At 41.1% G+C, this 21,103-nt stretch overlaps 1 protein-coding gene across 2 annotated transcripts in view; it reads right to left on the bottom strand.

Annotated features, from left to right (window-relative positions):
• Positions 1-1,503: 1,503 nt before the first annotated feature.
• LOC121672927 (pleckstrin homology domain-containing family H member 1-like) overlaps positions 1,504-21,103 on the bottom strand; it is a 35,093-nt gene continuing 15,493 nt past the window's right edge. Inside the window, exons 5-20 of one of the 2 annotated variants that reach the window (XM_042045854.1) lie at positions 19,110-19,193; positions 18,249-18,330; positions 14,552-15,561; positions 11,645-11,723; positions 10,973-11,061; positions 10,323-10,473; positions 9,179-9,318; positions 8,414-8,524; positions 7,770-7,856; positions 6,618-6,779; positions 5,588-5,668; positions 4,495-4,674; positions 4,254-4,362; positions 3,245-3,357; positions 2,413-2,589; positions 1,504-1,605 (exon numbers count right to left, since the gene is read on the bottom strand). In XM_042045854.1, the coding sequence (XP_041901788.1) occupies positions 1,504-1,605; positions 2,413-2,589; positions 3,245-3,357; positions 4,254-4,362; positions 4,495-4,674; positions 5,588-5,668; positions 6,618-6,779; positions 7,770-7,856; positions 8,414-8,524; positions 9,179-9,318; positions 10,323-10,473; positions 10,973-11,061; positions 11,645-11,723; positions 14,552-15,561; positions 18,249-18,330; positions 19,110-19,193 (2,757 nt within the window). Of the gene's footprint in view, positions 1,606-2,412; positions 2,590-3,244; positions 3,358-4,253; positions 4,363-4,494; positions 4,675-5,587; positions 5,669-6,617; positions 6,780-7,769; positions 7,857-8,413; positions 8,525-9,178; positions 9,319-10,322; positions 10,474-10,972; positions 11,062-11,644; positions 11,724-14,551; positions 15,562-18,248; positions 18,331-19,109; positions 19,194-21,103 lie in introns of those variants that run through there. The other variant, XM_042045855.1, reaches the window with a different exon arrangement.

Here is a 21,103-nt window from a genome sequence, read left to right on the forward strand (position 1 = left end):
ACGCTAAGATCCCCTTTCACGAAAAACAATACCTAGAATTAAGATCTGTAATTCTTCTAATTAAGATCTTCTAATACCTAGAATAGATCTAGACATTCTAGTGTCTTGCTTGCTGTGTGGAACAGGGAAAGTAGATCTTCTGAACTGGCCAAGAAACAGCTCTATCTGCTCCATCCAAAGAGAGGTAAGTATTCCTAGAGCTAGGGAGAAGGAACCAAACTAAATCCCATTTAGGAACTGCTCCGAATCTAATATAAACTACAGGTGAGCATAGGCACATTTTCATGTAATTTCTGGGGTTTTTTTTTCTAGCCCTAATAATTGTTTCATAGCAGGATCATATAAATAAACTTCCTTTCTGTTTCTGCTTGGAGTGCATTTGTTCATAAAGATACTTTTGGGCTAAGAACTTTTTATTTGTTCACAAAGGTACTTTTGGGCCAACCATCAGCACAGCAGAGCTTGAAGCTGATGTAATCAATCAGTTTCACAGGGCCCAGCAAATCCTTATGAAATTCAACAGCCTCCAACAGTTGAGCAGCTCCACTACTGAGTTGAATGGGCCAGTCTGGGAGCTGGTAACACGCAAGTTTGAAGAGATGGCTCCTAGTACTAGACAAAAGATCCCTAACATGTTGTCTTAGCAAACAGAGAGACAACCTGAACATTGAGGAGTGCCCAATATCAGTATTTTTGCTTTTGAGAAGAAATAGCAAATGTGAGGCAGCATTTAAACATTTAAAATACTTGATAGCAGTACACGTTTCCTTTGCAGTGCCAGAGACTTTTAGCTTGAGTTCCATGGCAGATTTAGGCTTATTAACTGAAAATGAATATTTATTTGAAAGGAAACTACTCTTTCGTCTTAACAACAGTATATTTTTGCAACAGACAACTAGACATCTCTAGCTGTGACCTCCCTGCTAAGGACACAGTGAGATACGCTGAAGACCAGATCACCATGGAAACAAAGAGCACAGCATGAGCAAAGGAGAACAACTTCTTGCTATTACCATACTTGCACACCAAAGAGGTAATAGAAAATAATACTATCACATATTTCAGGTTTGTTAGTTTTTCCTAACTTTTTATGGGTCCCTGAGATGTTTTCTGCCTTACTTTTGTTCTGTCACTTTGCTTGGTGACCTGACAGCAGAACGTAATCACCTAAAATTTGAATAATTCATTCCAAGTAATTACTTTGGTCTGTCTGTCAATAAAAGAACACAGCTGCATAAGCAAAAAACTCCCCTATGTAGCTCCAGTTATTTCTACAGAAAGTTCTTTTGCTAGTATAGATTACTCAGTTTTGTGAACTAGCTTCATCTAAGTGACAAATTAATATGAATGGTTGAAGGGGCACAGCTTTATACTGATGGGAACCTTCTGTCCTCCCTCTCAATATATATTTGTAGGTGTGTGTGCTCCAAAATTACTTCCCTCTTTATCTGTAGTGGGTGCAAGAGGCAGTCAGCTGAGCAGAATGAAATGCTGTTGCAGTCCTTACCTGGGATCTGCATGTCGCTGCAAGTGCTGTTTGATGTACCAGAGGAAGTGATGTTGAGGCAGGAATAGAGGAGCACATAAAGCCAGGAGTTGCCAGCACTGTGAACACAAAACTGGACATCATTCTTGTTCTGTACTTCTTACCTGCTGTCTTTCATAGAATACTACAGTCAAAATAATGGATGGTGACTACTGCTTTCTGGAGTGACCCTTTTTAGGTGTGTAGTTCAAGATGTTTCAGAGGGAAGTGATGGTCAGACAGACTGCTCTTCAGTATCTCAGTTTGGACTCTGAGAAGAGTTCTAAATGATTGGCTACTTCTGAAAATTTTGACTATTTTAACCACAACTGAGTCAACAATTAAGACTTAAATTAACACTATGTAACTGAAAATCATAACCAAAAAAGCACAAGGGAATTTTATTTCAAATTAGATCCATTATTATTCAACCTGATTTTAATGTCTCATTTGAGCTGGGAATATTGTAATCACGTGTGTACATTCATGCTGTAACTTATTAATTTTATTTACCCAACAATTACAGTGCAAGATTCAGATTTCATGCTTAATAGTAATATTCATGCCTTGTATGCTGTTGATTATCTAAAATGCAAAACAAAATTAATACCATGTAACAGTTACAGCAAGACAACACACGCTGTGAACTTTGATTCTGAATGAATAGACCATTTGCAACTGGTAAACAGTTACATTTAAACTAAAAATTATTTTTCAAGTAGTTATATTAGTGTTTTTCTTTGCACACCAGTGCTGAGATTCTCTTTCCCCAGCACACCTTTAGCATGAGCACTACTTTATGAGAACCAGACCCATAGCTAATTATTAAAAGCATGGGATTAAATGGAAAGTATTTGCAGAGTGGCAGTGAATGAAGAGGAACTGACCTGAACGACTGAGTGGTTCTGGGGTTGTCGGCAGCTGGTCTGCTTAACAAGCTGGCAGTAAATTTCGTTCTGCAGCTCGGTATGTGTCAAGCACACCTGCAGTGCTGTCTGGGCAAGTGACACATGGTAATCAATAGAGGATGCCTCCACAGGAACGTTGATGAACAGCTGACAGGACTGTGAAAGGGTAGAACTTAGTCAATGCCATGAATACAGCAACTCTTGTCTGGTACTTTACAGGCCAGGTTCCCCAGATGTATTTATTAACTTACAGACAGTTACTAAATAACCTTGAGGGGAGGGAGGAGAGTCAACATTTAATTCCTATTCCTCCTTCCTTAGTTATGGCAACTAGAAAATTTACTCAACCTCCCCTGGTCTAAAGAACTTACAAGTCAGCAAGAGAATTGAGGAGAAAATGTGCTTCCTGCCTTTCATGCCTCTGCTTTACCTTGCTCACACTGTCCAGTCGCACTGCTGATCTTACACTCAGAGAGTGCAAAAAGGCAATCTCCAGTGGCTTCACCACTGGCCTTACTGACACAACTGAGTTTACCAGTGAATTGTTTCTGTTTCCTTCAATCCAACTACTGGAAAGAGGAAGATAAAGCTCACTTTGAAGCATAAAGTCTGTGGGGGACATTACTCCTAAACCCAGATCCTGCAAAAGAAAAGTTAAACCTCCAAAGAATGAATGACACCTAAATGAACCAGCAGGCCTGTCTAAAGCAACCCATAGTGACAGTAAATGTCGTACAACATGACCAAACAATGTTATTGCCCCAGCAACAGAGCAAAATAACTGAAAACCATGCAATGTCCCTTTAAATACCTTAAAAAGTTTCAGAGCTTCAGTCTGTAGAGCCTCTGATGGCAGAGTAGTGAGGGATGTGTGCAACCCATCTTTACTGTAGCACAACATAGGATGCTTCCACAGAGGAGAATCTGAGGTAGCAGATGGGCAAAAACATGCAGTGTCAGAAACAGAAGAGAGAGAACAGCGTCCATGTTGACAAGGAGCCTTGCTGAGATGGCAAAGCACCCGAGGAAGCAGCGCTGCACTAGGCCACATTATCTTTGGCGATACTTCACTGATTTCAGCAAAGCCCACCATGGATAAGGAGTCACCAGCAGCATTAGTATCAGCAAAAAGAAGTATTGGCATCCTCAGTCCTGCTACATCAGAACTTCTCGTCAGCCGGATTCTGGTGAGAAGCTGCTCAGGTGTGTGTTCAAACCAGAGACACAAACCCTTCCAGGGCAGCTGCCTGCAGTGGGGGTCTTTGTTAGTGCAAGTCACTATTCAACAGGAAGCAATGTTCACATATGGGTCCAGAATATGTGAGAATGCAAGAAGAGTTTTAAGTATGACTGCAAATGTTAATACATATTTGAGAACATCGTGTGTAAACACAAATGCATGAGCAGGTATCAAAGATGAGAAGGAACAGACAAGCATGGATGTATGTATAAGGGTTTATACGTGCAGACAGAGAAACAGATGGGAAGGCAAGTATGTTTGAATGTATTAGGAGAAAAGAGCACATGTTTGCATGGTCAAGATTTCCTGGAAAAGAAAATCAAGACCAACAAAGACAGGAAAAAATTAAAGCACCAGTTCTTTATTTTAATTTGAATTGTTGTTACAGACATTTCAGAGGCTTTGATAAATGATGTGACAATGTGATAGACTTGTCTGAGAACAAGGGGAGAAGGACACTATACCATATGATGTACTACCGAGAATCCCCTTCTCTCACCTTTGACTGGATTAAACTGGGAATTGAAATTATTCTTCCTTATGCCTTGATACCATGGAAGAGCTTGTGGTGCTTACTTACTAGGGTCTCCCTCTGCATCCAATAGCTTTCCAATGAGTTGTTCGTATGATGTGCCCACTGTGGCATTACTGCTACCAGCTGCAACGGTCAGATGGTACAGCCAGGTGTTCTAGGCATAAGGATGACAACAGTATGAGTCAATTCAGGCCTGTTTTCTACAATCAGGTTAAGCCTATATGACCCAATCTGTTCATTGTTACCAAAAGACTCTTGCTCTCCAAAAAAAGACTGCTTTTTATACCTTCTCCTGTTTGGTGCGGATAAGTAAATACGTGGGACTCTGGTCCTGTGGGTGAATCACCAATGTACAGTGGGATGAGAGAAGTCCTCCACCAGTGGTTTCATAATCTTCATCAGAGTCACAGGAACGGTCTACTTCTTCCACCTTGGACTCACGTAGAGGCAGATGCCCTAAAGGACACTATGAGGAGCAGAAGCACATTAGATAAATGTAACTCATCTCCCAGTATGGGCAGGGAACACTGGGAAAGAAAAGCCAAGTAAAAATGTTGACAGTTCTGTAAAATGCAAGGAATAAATAATTCAGTACTTAGCTAATGTAACCTTGCACTTCTAGAGAATCTCTTCTTTCATAAAGTTCTTACAAAGTGTGTCACTACTTCTATTTTTCTTGGGAGAGCATCTACAGATTAGAATGAGAATATGCAAATAAGAAGATATTTTTTCCCATAAGATACTGCTTTCTTCCCATTACACTTGAGGGCCAGTTGCTTAGTATCTTGAGCCACAGTTTTCTGACCCTGGTCAGACTTTCTGCTTGCTACTGGAAAAGAAATACTTTTAAAATTTCATAAGTAGTTAGATTCAGACAAGAGAGGAGATCTGCTGTGCCAACTCTGGAGGTCAATACCAAATATAAGTCACAGTATTTCTTGATATTCTAAAACTTGGGGTTTGACATCACCAAAACAAAGGAAAGGACTATTGGGCCAAGTGTCCAGAAATGGCAGCGCATTACACTGATTGCCTCCCTCTTCCCAGAATGTGGTTGCTATCTGTTTTCATGACAATATGCGGAATCTATCAGCTGCTGTATGAACGTCTGCTCAGAAGGCTACACAAGACCAAATACAGAAAATGAGGAACAAGGTATAGAGTGATCTGAGAAAGAGCAATCACTTGCCTTTTAAGTCTGCTGTCATTTAAGGTTAAAAAAATAAAATCACAGAAAATATAAAGCTGTGGAACAGGTGCTGTTAGAAGAGAAGTACAACCAATAAAGAGACATGACACACAGAAGCAGTAACAGTAAAGAAAACTTCATAAGAAATGGGAAAGGAGGGTCCAGAAATAAAAGGAGAAAAAGGAATTACCTTATCTTCATGATTTCGATAGTAGTAGAAAGTTTTTCCAATCAGTGCACACCAGACCAGCTTAGAGTGACCATGCTTGACCTGTAAGGAGGACAAACATATCCATATTTTTAATATCAGCAGTATTTTCAGAATGACCTTCTAGGATTTCAATTTCCAATTCAGTTCTCCCTTACAAGTTTGCATATATTATTTTATGCTAATATAAGCTCCTCTCAAAACATACAGGGCACCCCTTCCAAAAACAGGCAAGTAGTTCCCACCCAAGTACATGGGTGCTTATGGGAATGGGCCTAAGGTTTTGTGAAGTGTTTTACTCATTCATAGTAACTTATAATTTCTATATACTGAAATATAATATTAACAATAACGTTTTAAAGATTATAACAACAAATCGCTTCTTCTCAGCAAGAAAAGAACAGTCAGCCTATAGTCTAGATAGCTGTTTCCTATTGAAGATGAATAACCTTCAGATGAAGGTTGTCTTTAGCCATCTTAGAACCTGACCAGAATTATATTAAAATATTCACAGTAACTTGCAATGTCAAACTAATCTATGGAAATGATACAAAGAATAAGAATTTTCAGCCATTGTACTTTGTACTAATGTACCTGAAGTCTGTTATGACAGAACTAAATGCTAACCTGGAACCATACAAGCCATTTTTTTGAAACTCTCCTATGTCACCAAGTTAAAGATCACTTAAACGTGACATTCAACAGTGTTGATTTTTTTACTATGACAAGCTGTGAACTCTGCTGAAGAAAAGCATACATAAACTAGATATTTGTTATTACCTACTACTTGACAGTCAGTACCTTTCAGTAGCCTTGTTTGTCCCATTCCTTATCATTTATATAAATGCTTCACTCTGAAATACAGAAATCTACAGCCACTTTTCCTTCTTTCCCTACTCTTACAGAGAGTATTAAAATATTAATTTCTTGCTCACATTTACTGTGCAAACCAAGAAGCTGGTACACTGTGAATTCCAAGCTAAACTGAATAAAGTATGAAATATTATTTTACCTTGGTGAGCCAGCCCTTCACAGTAGGTTTAGCATCACTATGAGGAACGCCAACAGGACCGCTCACTTGTACTCTCAGGATACTCTGTAGGACATGAATCCATTCCTCCAGGATGTTGGGAGAGTCTGCTGTCAGGAAGTAGGTTCTCTTTTCTGTCACAAGCTGGAAGGAAAAGGAGTGAGAAAGTATAAATCTGCACACCTACAAATCTTTTCTTCAGTTGCTGAGTTTCTTTATGCCATACAGATTTTTTTTTTTGGTCATTCAGGAGAGAATTTTCTGAGAGTAAGAAAAAAGGTGCTAATCCTCAACGCCCAAGTGAAAGAAATGACACTCAGATGAATCGAATTCTCATAAGCTCTCTTGCTGTTTCCACTGGATACTGTGGCTTTGTGTCCTCTCTCATCCTTTCTTGTTCCTCAGTGCTGCTGCTAGTTTTTCATTTTAAAGATGACTACATAAATGTGGGGTTTTGCTGCCTTCACTTCATATTGCATTTTGCCTTCATTACCTTGTGACTCTGAGAGGAAAGATGCTATAAATTTAATAGTATTAGGCCTTAGCAACTTCAGTTCCATAAGGGCAGAAGGTAGGTCACAAGCCAGGCCATGTGCCTTTCAAAGTATGAAAGAAACTTTAATACTGCCTTTCTAATTAAGTCAATAATGACTTAAAAGTGAACCCAGTGATGGGCTAACTTCTAATACTTTAGAAGTCAAATTCTAAAAGGAATCAAACTATTCAGATTTTTTTTAGATCCTCCAGGCATGTAAAGTCAGGCTTGAGATCTTGTGAGAGAAGTCTCTCAGAAAGATCCTAGGTACTAGCTGGTTTTAATTGTTCTAAGAATCATTTTCCCCCACAGATTTCAAGCTCTAACTCCTGCAAAAAAGGGAAAGTGTTATGGTGTAAAACAGGAAAAAAGTAAATACGAATTTCTTTTAATTTCAAAAGGGTGTATTTGGGTTACAATTTAGCTCTTTCCTCATTATTAATTAGACTAACTGCCTGTTTTGTGCCAGGAAACACAGAGACCACATAAAGTTAGCTCATATCACTTGAGACACACAGTACCATTCAGTCTGAAATAAGTGCTCCCTCACCCAGCCACTGAGTGTATGGTTATCTGCAGGATAAAAAAGCAACACCTACCTGGAATGTTTGGGACCCTTCGCCTCTGACAATTTGGCATGAGGAATTCAGCTCCAGCTGCCCTTGTGGTTTGCGGATAACATCACTCTGAGGAACGAAAAGCAAACAATTTTTTCAGTAGGAAACCTCAGATGGGTCTTAGATTACTTAAATACATCATCATATGCACGTGCAGCTTGGAGTCTGCATTCGTGAGCTGGAAAGGACAGCCTAAGGTTGCCAGGTGAAATATGAGACAGTGTGATCCCATTGCAAAAGTCTCCTCAATAGTGGCAAACAACGTAACAAGGGCAGTGATAACAAATACTGTCTTATGGAGTTCAGATTGGACATTATGATTAATAAAACAAAACCAAACCCAAACAAACCAAACCTTTTCTAACTGGGAAGACAATACAACATACAGTAGCTACCAAGACGGTGGCTGAATTTCCACCTTTGGAAGTTTTCAAGATTCAGCTAGACATTTGTTAAGTGACAAGTTTATTAATAATAACTTTGTTCTTCATCTGATGCATACAGTGAATCTTTCTAATGTTCGTAATGATTTTCAAAACAGTGACACGTCTAACCAAAAGTGGTTTTTCAGTATATTGAATTTCTCTGTACCTTTAAAGAGGAGGAAACGTATCCCAGTGACTTACCGGGGACTTGTAGTACATGATTTGTCTGTTTCTGAGAACAAACCATCGTCTTTTCCATGTCTTTACCTGGCTGCCCATTTTCAGCAAGTAGCCCGATTTCTCCATGGGTTCCTGGAGGACAGAGCAAAGTGGAGAGGAGGTTACCTTGCACCTCTCAAAATACAAATGAAAGTGTGCTGAAATCAAGCCCAGACATTTGCTGCATCTCCCATAATTTTCTGCTTTGTTTAGTAGCAGCCATCAAAAATCATTTCACTGATTGTTTGATGCACTGTAAACTTTTTTCTCTTCCTACCAAAGCACTGATTTTCCAAACACAAGTAAAGGCTGTCTCTATGCCATGATTCTTGTTCCTTGCCTGTTTGATCTCCTGCATTGAAGAGTACAGACTTTATTGCTGCTCATTTTGAGGTTTCTTTACTTTCTCCTTCCTTCCTCTGAATTTCCAGATTTATTTTGTCCCAAAAGTGTAAGGCCATCATTAAAGTAGAACACAACCCCAGGAAACCAATATAGGTCATCAGGAAAGAATACAACCCTTGATGCTTATACTTTTATCTAACCACATAACAGAAATGCACCTTCTTCTGAAGCACCAGATAGTGTCTTTTGGTCTCCCAGCTGGAGCAATAGCCCAGTCTGTTAGAGCATCCCTTTGCAGGGGGATTACTCAATATACTATAGTTACACTTTTCTCTTTTCAGGCCAAGGCTCTGTTTGCATCCCTTTCCAAGTGTAACACAACAGTAACAGCGCAAGACTTACAGTGCAGATTCCACCATCAGTGGAATAGGAAGATGTTCGCTGTAGCTTATGTTCTGGCTCTGAATAGTCACCATCCAAGGAGTAGGCATCAGGAGGGATGGCATAGTCACTCTCAGAGCTCAGCGAGGACATAGATACACCTGTTCAAAATAAAGGGAGGAATGAGAGTCATGGCAGAAGCATGAACTGAATACTGTACACTCCAAAAAGGTTTCTGCATCCACCATTGAGGCTTATTTTTGGTTCAAGAAGGACAAATCAGATCAGACTTTGGAAACTCAGACCCCACTAATGTGACTTCTGAGGCCTCTTTTTATTTCCCTAGGAAGACAAGTAGTGAAGAGTTTTGGATACTGACGGTAAAATAAATTTATTGCTGAATAAAAACAGATTAAAAAAAAAAAAATATATATATAAAATAAAAATCAACAGACTTGTTATCTGAAGGAGAGACAGCTTGTTTTCATCTGGGAGTATCCATTATAAAGTCTCAAGCCCCTCTGATTCCAGCTAAGGAAAAGGATTCTTCACTAGCAATGGGGCTTTGCTTTCTGTGAATCTTTTACCACTGGCACATGGCAATGCACAGGCACATCTGCCAATGCATCACAATAAAAGTTAAGACTACAAGAAATACGCTTCTATTTTAAAGACAACCAACTGTAATGAAAATTCCATTCAAGGAATCAGTTTAGCTCTCCCAGCAGGCAAGAAAAATAGTCCTAGTCAGGACTCAAACTACCCGATGTCTCTCAAAGAAAGGAGAGATGTGCTTACTGGTCAAGAAATTACCAGCCAATGACAAAGATAAAAACGCATTTTCTTTATTGTGTCAGTAGTAGCTTGCTTCCAAGGAGAAGCCACAGAAAAGGTATGGATGACTGGATACGTGATGAACTTGGGAGGGCAATCCTTCCTGCAATCTTAGTTTAGCAATCGCCTGAATGGAAATCTATCAGCAGTAAAAAACATCTAAGAGAACTTGTTTCTACTGTTTTACTGTTGATGTCCGCACACATTCTGGGAGAACTCCTTGTTGGCATCACTCCGCCTGAGCATTTGCCTGTCACCAATGATGCTGTTCAGGGCATCTTGCCTGTGATGACCGAGTTCATGCTGCTCAGTAGCCATACTCCCACTTTACCTCTCTTCACGGCACGAGGGCTGCCTGGCATGCTAGCTTTCCTGTTCTCAGATCCAGCAGTAGACGTCCTGAAGCTGGCATGGGAGCCACAGTCATCATCAGAGCCCGAAGACTCATCTAAGAAAGGCACACTGCTGATCTGTGTGGCTTTCTGGAAAACAGACCTGTGTGGTTAGTGTGTGAGAGAAGAATTTGCCCAGGACAATCCCTCCTCAATCACAAGACAGAGAAACCCACGCCCTTTATTTTCACACTGCCTTGCCCACTTCTGCCCCAGGGTTCCTCAGCTCCTTCCCTTCTAGTCTGAGAACTTCCAAGCTGGACTCTCTAGTCTGATTTGTTTGGGTTTCCTCTGGTTACACCCTCCTACTCTTCTTATGTTCCATCTCATTCCTTAGGCTACACCCACTGTCACCTCTAGGTTTCATAGTGCACACTGCAACTTCCTGGACCAAAACTTGTTGCAATGTTCTGTGTTCTTAAATATATTTATCATTTGCTACTCTTTCTGCATTGTTTTGATGTTCAGTACTTCCTGACATTCTCTAATTTTCTTTCCTTCACTGCACAGTTTCATCCTATTTTGTCTCAAGTTACTAGCAGCCCTGGACCATGCTTTCCACAACAGGAAAAGTGAAGTAACTCCTTACCCCCTTCAGCGTAGTGTAGACTGGCACTGTGACATTTCTGTAGATGAGATAGGTAAATGGCCCAGAAGTTGAACACGAGAAATTGGAAACTGGGAAAATTCAGAGAGAAAGCAAGAGAGCAAATAATACAAACCAGTGAAAAAGAGGAGGTTTTAATGGAGAAGCACATGGAGGACTGCTATCCTGGACAGTCAGGCTTCAGAAAGGCCAGGAGACGTGTTATTAATTCCATACAATTCCCAGTGAGAGCTGCAATGTTCCCTCCATTTAGCCTGTAAGACACCTTACCCACCCTGTGCTCCTCATGGTACAGTGGCAATCTGGTGTACCCTTGTCCAAACAGATAAAAGCCGTAACAGGTAAAGGTGATGGTTAATCAGAAGACTAAAAACAGGCCACAGACATGCAGAGGCAGAAGACTGGCGGCAAAACTGATGGAGGAGATAATGGAATCCCTGAAGATGTCCCTGAATGTAGAGGCACAAACAGCCCAGCACCAACCACCCCCCAAAATCAGGTATCTTCTCCTCCCTTCCTTTATTGAGGCTATCTATGAGGTCAAATTTACTTTGAAAACAGGCAAGGAAACGAAGAAATGTGAATAGCCAGAAGCTCAGGTCCCACACTGTCACCATGAACTCCCTCTAAGGATGGATCTAGTCTAGAACTTACAGCAGCTGGAAGTATCATTCACCATGGCCACTTCAGACAGCCTCATGCCAGACTTGGCCACAGCATAGATTCGGCTCTCCTGAAACATTAATACCATGAACAACAATGATCAGGCAAAAATGTAATTCTTACAGACAGAAATGCCCATGTCGCAGAATCACACCACAGTCACACCTTTGGGTAGGAAGAAGGGCTCTCTAAGAAAGATAGCTGAATTCCACTGTATGTTGTGTGAATGACCATTAATGGAGGTGTGTAACTCTGTGTGAATTCCCAGCTACAGACGTGACATCCACACACTGGACACCTACATGTAATTGTCAATAAATTACTGTATCACAGCTTGGAAAGAGATGGATTTTTTTCCAAATTATAAACAATACAAGAATTAAGAACAGCCCTAAACCAGGACAATTCATTGAGTCATCAGCTGTAAAGGATGCCCATTCTGTAATAAGGGAATGAAAGAAATGCCTGGAATGATCTCAATAAGCCTGTGTCTCAGTTACAACAACATACAGAACTTTCAGTTCAAAGGACCTCCAAGTGCTTCATGAATTGATAAAAATTCCAGAGGAGGAACCCAACTCTGTATCTAGATGCAGAGCTACTACTAAGACATCAGCTAGTGTGAAATGGATAAACCCCAAAGCTAGGAAACCTCTTGGTGCTCCTTAAAGCATACAACCAAAACTCACTATGAAATAACACATATAATACATAATATGAAAGTACCTAAGATTGCAAAGTCAAGTACACCAAAAAATTTATAAGACATAAGAATTAACAATGAGTGCTTGACTTCGCCGTTTCAATAAATCACTTGTTTGCTCCTGCCTTTAAAAAAGCAAATGAAAAGAGAATTGTCTCTTTTGATGCTACATTGATTTCCACCAGGTTTGTCAGTTTGGCCTGTTTAGGAACGTGGTTGATGGAGTCCCTTGGGAGTCAGTCCTGATGGACAAAGAATCCAGAAAGACTCAACATTCTTCAAGAAGGAAATCTTTAAGGTGCAGGAGCAGGTCATCTCCATGTGTTAGAAGATGAGACAGTGAGGAAGACCAGCCTGTCTGATCAGAGAACTTTGGCTGAACTCAAAGTTTATCACCTTTGGAAGAAGGGACAGGTGACTCGGGAGGGGTACAAACACACCATGAAGTTATGCAGAGAAAAAATTAAGAGGACCAAAGCCCAATTAGACCTTCACCTGGCTACTGCAGTAAAAGCCAAAAAAAGACTTTTATAAACACATGAGAAACAAAGAGAGAATCTCCATCCTTCATTGGATATGAGTGGGAAACAGTGACAAAGGATGAGGAAAAGGCAGAGGTACTCAATGCCTTCTTTGCCTCAGTCTTTGATGGTAAAACTAGTTGCTCTCCAAGTACCCAGCCCTCTGAGCTGGAAGACACGGAAGGGGGAGCAGAATTGATGCCATGATGATTTTTTTGCCTTTTCTTTTATACCCTTTTATATACCTTTTTATAGCTTTTGTATTCTTAAGTGTTTTTTAGCTGACACTCTTAGACTTATTTGTCAAGCTAGGAGACTAAACATCTTAGAAGCCTCATAGTTAGAGATCAGATGCCCCAGAGACCAAGGTCCTCTCCAGAACACATTTTGTAAACTGAGATAAGACCACCGAGGGGGAAGGTTCCTTGGGGAGGGGGGCTCACTCGAGCCTCTCATTGGGGAATTTTTTATAGATATGCTAATTAGTAAAACCTATAATGTTATACCAGGTGGATTGTGGGGGTGCATTTCGGTGCATTTGACCTGGACGTAGTGCACCTAAGGATCCTTAAAATAAGTACCAAGATAAAGTCCCTTTTTCCCTTCTAACCATGTTTGATTCTTGATTTTAAGAGCAGGAAAAGGCATCAGAATGAAGCCCACATAACCCAAGGGGAAATGCCCAGTGACCTGCTTGGCCACTTAGACACACACACAAGTCTGCGGGGCCAGGTGGGATCCACCCAAGGGCACTGAGGGAGCTGTCAGAAGAGCTCACTGAGCCACTGCCCATCAGCTACCTGCAGCCCTGGTCAGCCAGGGAGGTCCCAGGTGACAGGAACCTGGCAAATGTGACACCAGCTACAAGGGCCAGAGGAGAATCTGGGCAGCTACAGGCCTGTCATCCTGACCTTGGTGCTGGGGAAGGTCATGGAGCAGACCATCCTGAGTGCCATCACAGGCACATGCGGGACAACCAGGGGATCGGGCCCAGACAGCATGGGTTTGTGAAAAGCAGGTCCTGCTTGACCAACCTGATCTCTTTCTATGACAAGTGACCTGTCCACCTTCTCAGTGATGAGGAGAAGGCTGCTTTTTCCAATCTAAACAATTCAAGGACTAATAAACAATTCATCTATCTGACCTCAAAAGTAAGAAAAAACAACAGGATATGTATATTCACTTTACCATAGTTTTTCGCAAAATTCTCCTAATAGCAGGGGCATACAATGAGATAGGAATGCTGAGATCTAATCCATGTATCTATTCTAGTATCCACAGCTTTTTCTCACTCTGAAGCTATCTGGTCTGGTCCACTGGATTTATGACTCATTTTTCTATCTTACATGACAACAGAACTAAGGATTAACTTTTGATGACCCATATAATGATAAACCACAATGCAGAACATTTTGCCTTTCATTTTTATTCCTATGGTTCTTGAGTACTATTTTTTCAATGGATTTTTTTCCCCTTATAAAGAGAGAAAAAGAAAAAAAATTGTCAACGGAGCCAGCATGCCCCATGATCTGGAACTGTCCAACTTGGTGGCTCAGGAATGTAACCTGTGATACCCAGAGGTATCAATTCCTTGTGACCAAGAAGTGTTGTAGCCTGACTACCAGGCACAAAGATAAGCAGCACTTCTCACACTGTTGTCCTTGCATTTCTTACCCATGATGGGAATCGGTGCAGCGGTGGTGTGGGAGGTTTACCTCCCAGGTCAAGTGCGCCAGCCTCAGAACTCACAGCTTCTCTTTGCTCTGCAGGTAAGTGGTACATTCCCTCACACGTTCCAGCTTCTCCCCTCAGCAGGCCACATTCTGTCTCCATCTTCTCCATCACTCCATCATCATCAATGTCTGTCTCCTCCACATGCCCACAGGTGACTGGAGGGTCTGTTATGGGCTGGAAAGTGTTAGTCTCTAAGTGCATTACAGGACAGAAAGAATTAACCCCCGACTGTGGTTGGCTGTGATGTCTCTTGGCTAGTTGGATACTGTCTCTTGGTGTATTGGGTGTTCGTATTTTTGGAAAGGTCATACTACTCCCACGGCTGCATTCCCTCCCTGGACAGAAGGAATGTGCTGTAACAGCTGATGTTGACAGAACCAGAGGTGGCTCAGCAGTCTGGAGACGGCCCTCAAGCACGCTCATTATTTCTCCTGAGGAAGAGGAGTCCAGCCGGTGGGAGTTGAATCTGGCACTCAGATCATCAGAGAAGCGGGTGCCATCCAAACTCACTTGTTGCAAGGTGCTCACAGCACTATGGTTTCCTTCCAAAGATGATTGGAAGGTCAAAGCCTCAAGAATTCTTGTGGTCTCTGCTGGAGAGTCCAATGATATGGGATCAGAGCACCCTAAACCGTGTTCAGAACTTATGGTTGGAAATAAATTTTTCTCTGTGGAGAGATTCCAGCTTGATGGGTCAGACATGAGCTTCAGCATGCTCTGGGAAAGCAGAGATTTATCCTCTCCATTCTCAGTAAAGGTGTCATTGGCAAGGACTATGTTTCCTGAAGAGAGGACATGTTTGGTAGGTCCTGTCTGACACACCTCTCTGAAACCAGGTGCAAGAAGCACAGGTTTCTGGTCTATCTTCTCAGCAAAAGAGGCCTGTGATGCTCGGGGCTTCAGGGAATCAGAGCTCCAAAGAGATTCAAAGGGAGGAATGCTGGTCATATCTACAAGGAAGGAGAACATATGGTTAAGGCATTCATATACTTTAATGTCTTCAATGTTGCTTCCTAGTGTACATTCAGTTGTATTTCAATAGCACCCTGGCCTGTTTAGGACTATATAGAATGGAAAGAAGATGGCTGGACACAGCTATAACTAAAGTGCTTACATTTATTATTGGAAATAGCACAGAAGAGATGAATAGGAAATGATTAATCGCTGTTCCTGACAAAAGTGAAACTAAAGGGTGCCTAATGAAATTAGGCAGAGCATTTGAAATTTACAGGAGGAAGGTTTTTCCCAGACAAAAAAAGAAACAGAACGCTGCAGATAGGCCAGAAAAAGTAATGTATCAGTAGTACAGGAGTTCTGGCTTAGGAACTTCCTAAACTACTGAGAGCAGAAGCTGGAAGGGCATATGGAGAGAAGGACAGCTTTACCTGCAATATTTTGTATGGTCTTCCCTGGAACGTGAGCAGCCAACCAGGAGATGGGATACCGGCCTAGGCAAGCTTTCAGTCTAATGCAATATAGGAGTTTTTACTCTTACCTATAAAATTATGCCTCCTCTCATAAAACATGAGAAGGAAGTGCACCTATCCACACAACACTTTGTCAGATACATCCAAGTGGCCAGAACACTGCTTAGCATGGCTTTTGGCTTTAGTGGACCTACAGTGATTAAGTCATCAAATAAGTTGGTATGATTCCATCCATTCCCAGGGGCTAGATGAGGCTTCCAGCAAAGGTATGGAGACCTTCTTAACTATCACAGCAATCAGTGAGTTTACTTGCTTTTCAAGAATTTCCCTAGAGCTTTTTGTTATCCTTTTGTGCTATCTGACCCACACAGTGCTTTATGTCACAAAGTTTTATAATAGTAACTTATATGGTTTTGCTGTAAAATCTTCCTCTTTTTGGTTCTTTCCCTGCCCTTTCAGTTGCTATGTTAGATGATGACATAAAAGATAGATCCTAGATTGCCTCCATTGTCCTTAGTACCTACACTTCGTAATTACTATACTTTCTTCTTTTCCATAATTATTAGATTTAAAGATTATCCCAGTTCTACAATTTCCACCAAATAGCAGCTTTAGAATATGAGAAAGTGGGGGTAAAACTTGGAATGGCAGAGGATATTTGATTGACCTTGGCATTCATATTTATTTCAGCCTGACTGAAAAAGAAACAAATCATTAGATGCTTTGAAAATTGCAAAATATGGGTGAGCGTGACTCTGCTCAGCTATTGCTGAAAATGCTGCCTGAACATCAAACTCTATGGGTATTCTTAACCACCCATGGGATTTACAAGGAAATAGAAACAAACTGAAGACACAAAGTTACAGAGGGAAGAGCAAACAGCAGAATAAATTACTGCTGACAGTGGAGAGGATGAAACCTGCTCTTGGAAACAGCTGAGAAAAAGACAAATCATGAGAGCATGACCTTGGCACTTGAGTCACAAGGAACTGAATGTTAGCAAAGCTAACACATAACACTGGCACACACAAATCCTGGCACGTATTTTCCCCTGACCCTAAGGTAAATCATTAGTGTAGACTGAAAAGAGCCCATTCATTTTAAATACTACTGGTATTTTTGCAGCTTCCTAGATGTGACAGGAGATTATGAAGACGCAGCTGTTACTATTAGCATAGCAAGCAAGGAGAGATTTGTCTCTCTGCAAAGGCCTCTGACTTCAGCCTGGCATAGCGAGACTAGTGAGGGATAAGAGGAGAGGACAGTGCTGTTTACTGCCCAGAGAGCTGGGATCCAGGGAACACTTAATACCGGATTATTAACGCAGCTTACCAGGCATTCTCTTTTTGTGAACAGTCAGAGCCGGGGGGATGAGAAAAACCCAGTCATAAAGCATTTCACTAGAAATGTGGTGGGATTTAGAAGGAATTTTGCCCTATTCCCTTGCTGTGGAGTAATAGGAATGCCAGAAAGACTTCTGCAGGAAAGAAATATCCCCTGCCCATGTGCCCAGTGAAGTTCTGGAAAATAGCTCATCTTACTGTGACCAAACCAAGCTTATTAAAAAATAAAAATTAAAAAAAGAGAGAGAATTTCTTCTTCAAAGTATGTTACAAAGAAAGGTGCTGAATTCAAGCCTGGAGACCAAAGTTTTCCATCCAGCCACCAAAGAACAGCAAATACCCAAAACACCATAAGCAGCTTTCTCCAACCCAAGCTGATAGCACAGAAGAACCTAGCTCCTAAAGGCAGACCAAATAGCTGCTGCCTTGGTTCATTCAGTTATTCAGTTCACATGCCAGCAGAGGTTCTGTGGGGATGAGAATAATTCACACGTGGAGGTACACTGAAATACATCAGGGACTTCTCCCCTGCAGCACTGAAGTGAATGGAGAGTTCTACTGTGTATTTCAATGAATGCTTTTAACTCAGGAGCTCAGTGGCTTATTTTAATGGCAAATGCAGATTCTAAGAAAAAAAGGCGTCTATACTCAATTGTTGGTGGGAAAACAATCAAGAGTTAAGGCAGGTAGCATGTTATTCCCATCTTAAAAATGGACCCGCTAAGGAACAGGGCAACAGAACAACTCTACTGCTTGCTGTCACAAGTTTTAATTTCTGACAAAGTTAAGAATATAATGCCAACCCACGAATGCCGACCCCACTCTTGTGGTGGTTACTGGGCTGCAGTGCCAGTTGAACACATTTACCTTGCAATGTATCCTGAAGAGCTTCAATTTGCTCCATCAGTCTCCGATTACAGGTTTTCAGGTGGTAATTTTCTAGCTCAAGCTATGAAACAAGAATAATAAAAACTGAAAAATAATGCCAAACTGGTGTACGTGTGATCCACTACACAGAACATGCCTTCATCTTTGTTATTTTCAAATATCTTAACAAGGGAAAAAAAAGATGGGTGAGTCTACCAGTCACCTCAAAATCCTTCTAATCAGCAGCATCACTAGAAAACCCACTTAAAATATTTTTCTGTGCTTTCTCAAACAGCCACTGTGTGAACTACTGGCACTTCTCAAGTACGTCTTTAACTTGGAATAAAAGACCAGACAGCCCACTCCCAGCTGAAAACTACTACAGCATCTTTAAAACTGCATGCTGACCCACTGCTATCTTTGTTTTTCTAGAAGATAGGCCCAGACAGAGCCACAAATCCACAGGATGGAAAGAACAGAGAGGTCAGAGACGAGAAAACAAAGGACATGTTTGTGCAACAGGTGCTCTGTCAGAAAGGAACAGAAACTGCGCCCAGAGAAAAGAGGAAGAGGTAAAAGTAAGCTAGGTGAAAGCCACTTGTGACTAGTCAATGTTCAGAAACTGCCTTTGGGCACTGGCGACTTCACAGGCATTTACAGTTTGCCCAATAAAGTAAATAGCCCTCAGTAAGACTGATGACCCCAGCCCTACAAGTGAGTATATGTAGGGCCAAACAAGCAGAGTGCCTCTGTGGCAGTTTGACTGTCCCCAGACTATTGTCCTACATAGGAACCCCCTGGGAGTGCAGCCACTGCACTTACTCACAGGCCTTGAAACCTGGCAGCAAGCTAGAGACTTACCTCCCTGAGCTTAAATGCTACCCACTCTTTGATCTTGGCAGCTTTCTCTTGAACTATTTTGGCTTCCTCAGTCCTCAGCTGTTTCTGTGCCAAAAAACAAAACCCAACATTAGACGCATTAGGAGAGCACAACTAACAGCTCTCAGTGAGTTACTGCATCAGGAGTGACTGAAACACTGAAGCTCCCATTCCAGACATAAGATTTAAGACTGCTACTTGGACACTATTATTCAGCTGGCCTCTGAAAAAAATAAAGCTCTAAGTTGCCTTACATGGTCCCTAGAGTTAAATTCAGAGACTTGTTTCAAGAGTTTGTTGTGGAATAGCAAAATCCAGGTCAGGTAACAATTGGCCACCTACCACAATTTGAGTACAGTCTGCAACTTTTTCTGTTTCATGTGGTTTTGCAATGTTGCTGCTTGCTGTTGAGCACCTGTAGTGTTCCCCCAGCCTACACACACATCATCGGCCAAAGGTAATAAGAATTAAGCAGTGCCCTACAACTGATTCATAACACATCAATCATTCCAAACAAAAGGGATTTCAGCTGCTGTAAGTGCAAGTGTAGGGCACAAACTTTTAAGGTGTACAAGATGCAAATACCAACAACGTATTTAACACACACACACACACACACACACACACACACAATATTCTCACTGAGAAAGTAAATTTAAAAAAACTCCACAATTAGATCTTGAAAGACACTAAGACCTGCTAGGAGGATTTCAGATGCTATAAGCAGTTGTATGTTTACATATCCATTAGAACAAGTTCTAGTCCACACAAAGGTGTTATGGCAATACTGTTGATTTGCACAATGACTGTTGCTCCCCCAAGTATCTGCTTGGGTAATATTGCTACAGCATTTTTGCAGCTGTGTTTTCTCAGCTGTGTTTTTAATTTTTCTGGAAATTTCCTTTGAAAGATGCTGAATTAATACTATAATCACCCAAAACTTTCTGATTTATCTTCTGTGTGGCTTCATCAGAAGCAACATCACTGAAAACTATCCTATCTGCATAATGATTTAAACAACTGCATGAAGAAATCAGTTCCAGGAGCAAGGCAGGGAAGGGAGAAAGGAGGAATATATGCTCCATGGCACATCAGCCCTGGTTTCTCCAATTAAGGGGCAAAGATAATTAATACCTTCTGGCAGTAGTTGGTGGTTTCCCTGTTACATTGTTTTTTCTGAAGTAAACAGATACAAGTAATTATGACAATAAAAATGTCAGTCCTTTCCCCCAGTTTTTCACACTGATAAATACCATATAAATGCAGAGCACACTGCACAAAATTCCCCACATTTTCCCATCACTTTTAATCACCACATGCTATTTATCACTACAATTGCACATTTAAAGGCTCTTATTCATGTATGTTTGCTGACTTTAAAATACACCCTAGTAACGTTATAGGCAGCAGGAACATTTGTAGTTGAGCATAATGAAATAACAGCAATCAAATCTCATGCTTTAAGAAGAAGACTTATTTAGCTTTTTTTTCCTTTTATATGACTGTGTATGTTCCTAATCATCAGGTCTCAACCTTTGCAGGAGTTAGACTACTAGATGTGCCTACAGGTCTGAAATGATCTGGCACAAATAGCAGATCTACCATCTCTGAAAATCCATCAGATGGGAATTGGCTTTGAATCCCTAATGACCTGGACTTGTCCTGGAATAGGGTTCAAGATGCAAAAGGTTCAGATTACTACACTATATGGTGAAGTGCAATGCCAAGATTTTATTTAGGGTTCTAAAGTAGAATAGTGACACGATGACAGCATAGTCACCAAGCTTAGTAAGCCCTGCCTCAAAGCAGAACCAATTCACTCGGGCACTGCAGCCATAGATGCAGTTATTGTGCTTTAAGATCCAAAAGCAATTAGAGATTCTTTGTGTCCCACACTACTGTGTGGTCCAGACACGACCTCAGTGTTCTCTTAATAATGCTCTGAACTCCATGTCTCTTCCCATCCCAGTGAAAAC

This window comes from Corvus kubaryi, unplaced genomic scaffold, assembly GCF_017639235.1.
Source record: "Corvus kubaryi isolate FWS band 111438036 unplaced genomic scaffold, C.kubaryi_AGA036_p1.0 65053, whole genome shotgun sequence".
Lineage (NCBI taxonomy): Eukaryota > Metazoa > Chordata > Aves > Passeriformes > Corvidae > Corvus > Corvus kubaryi.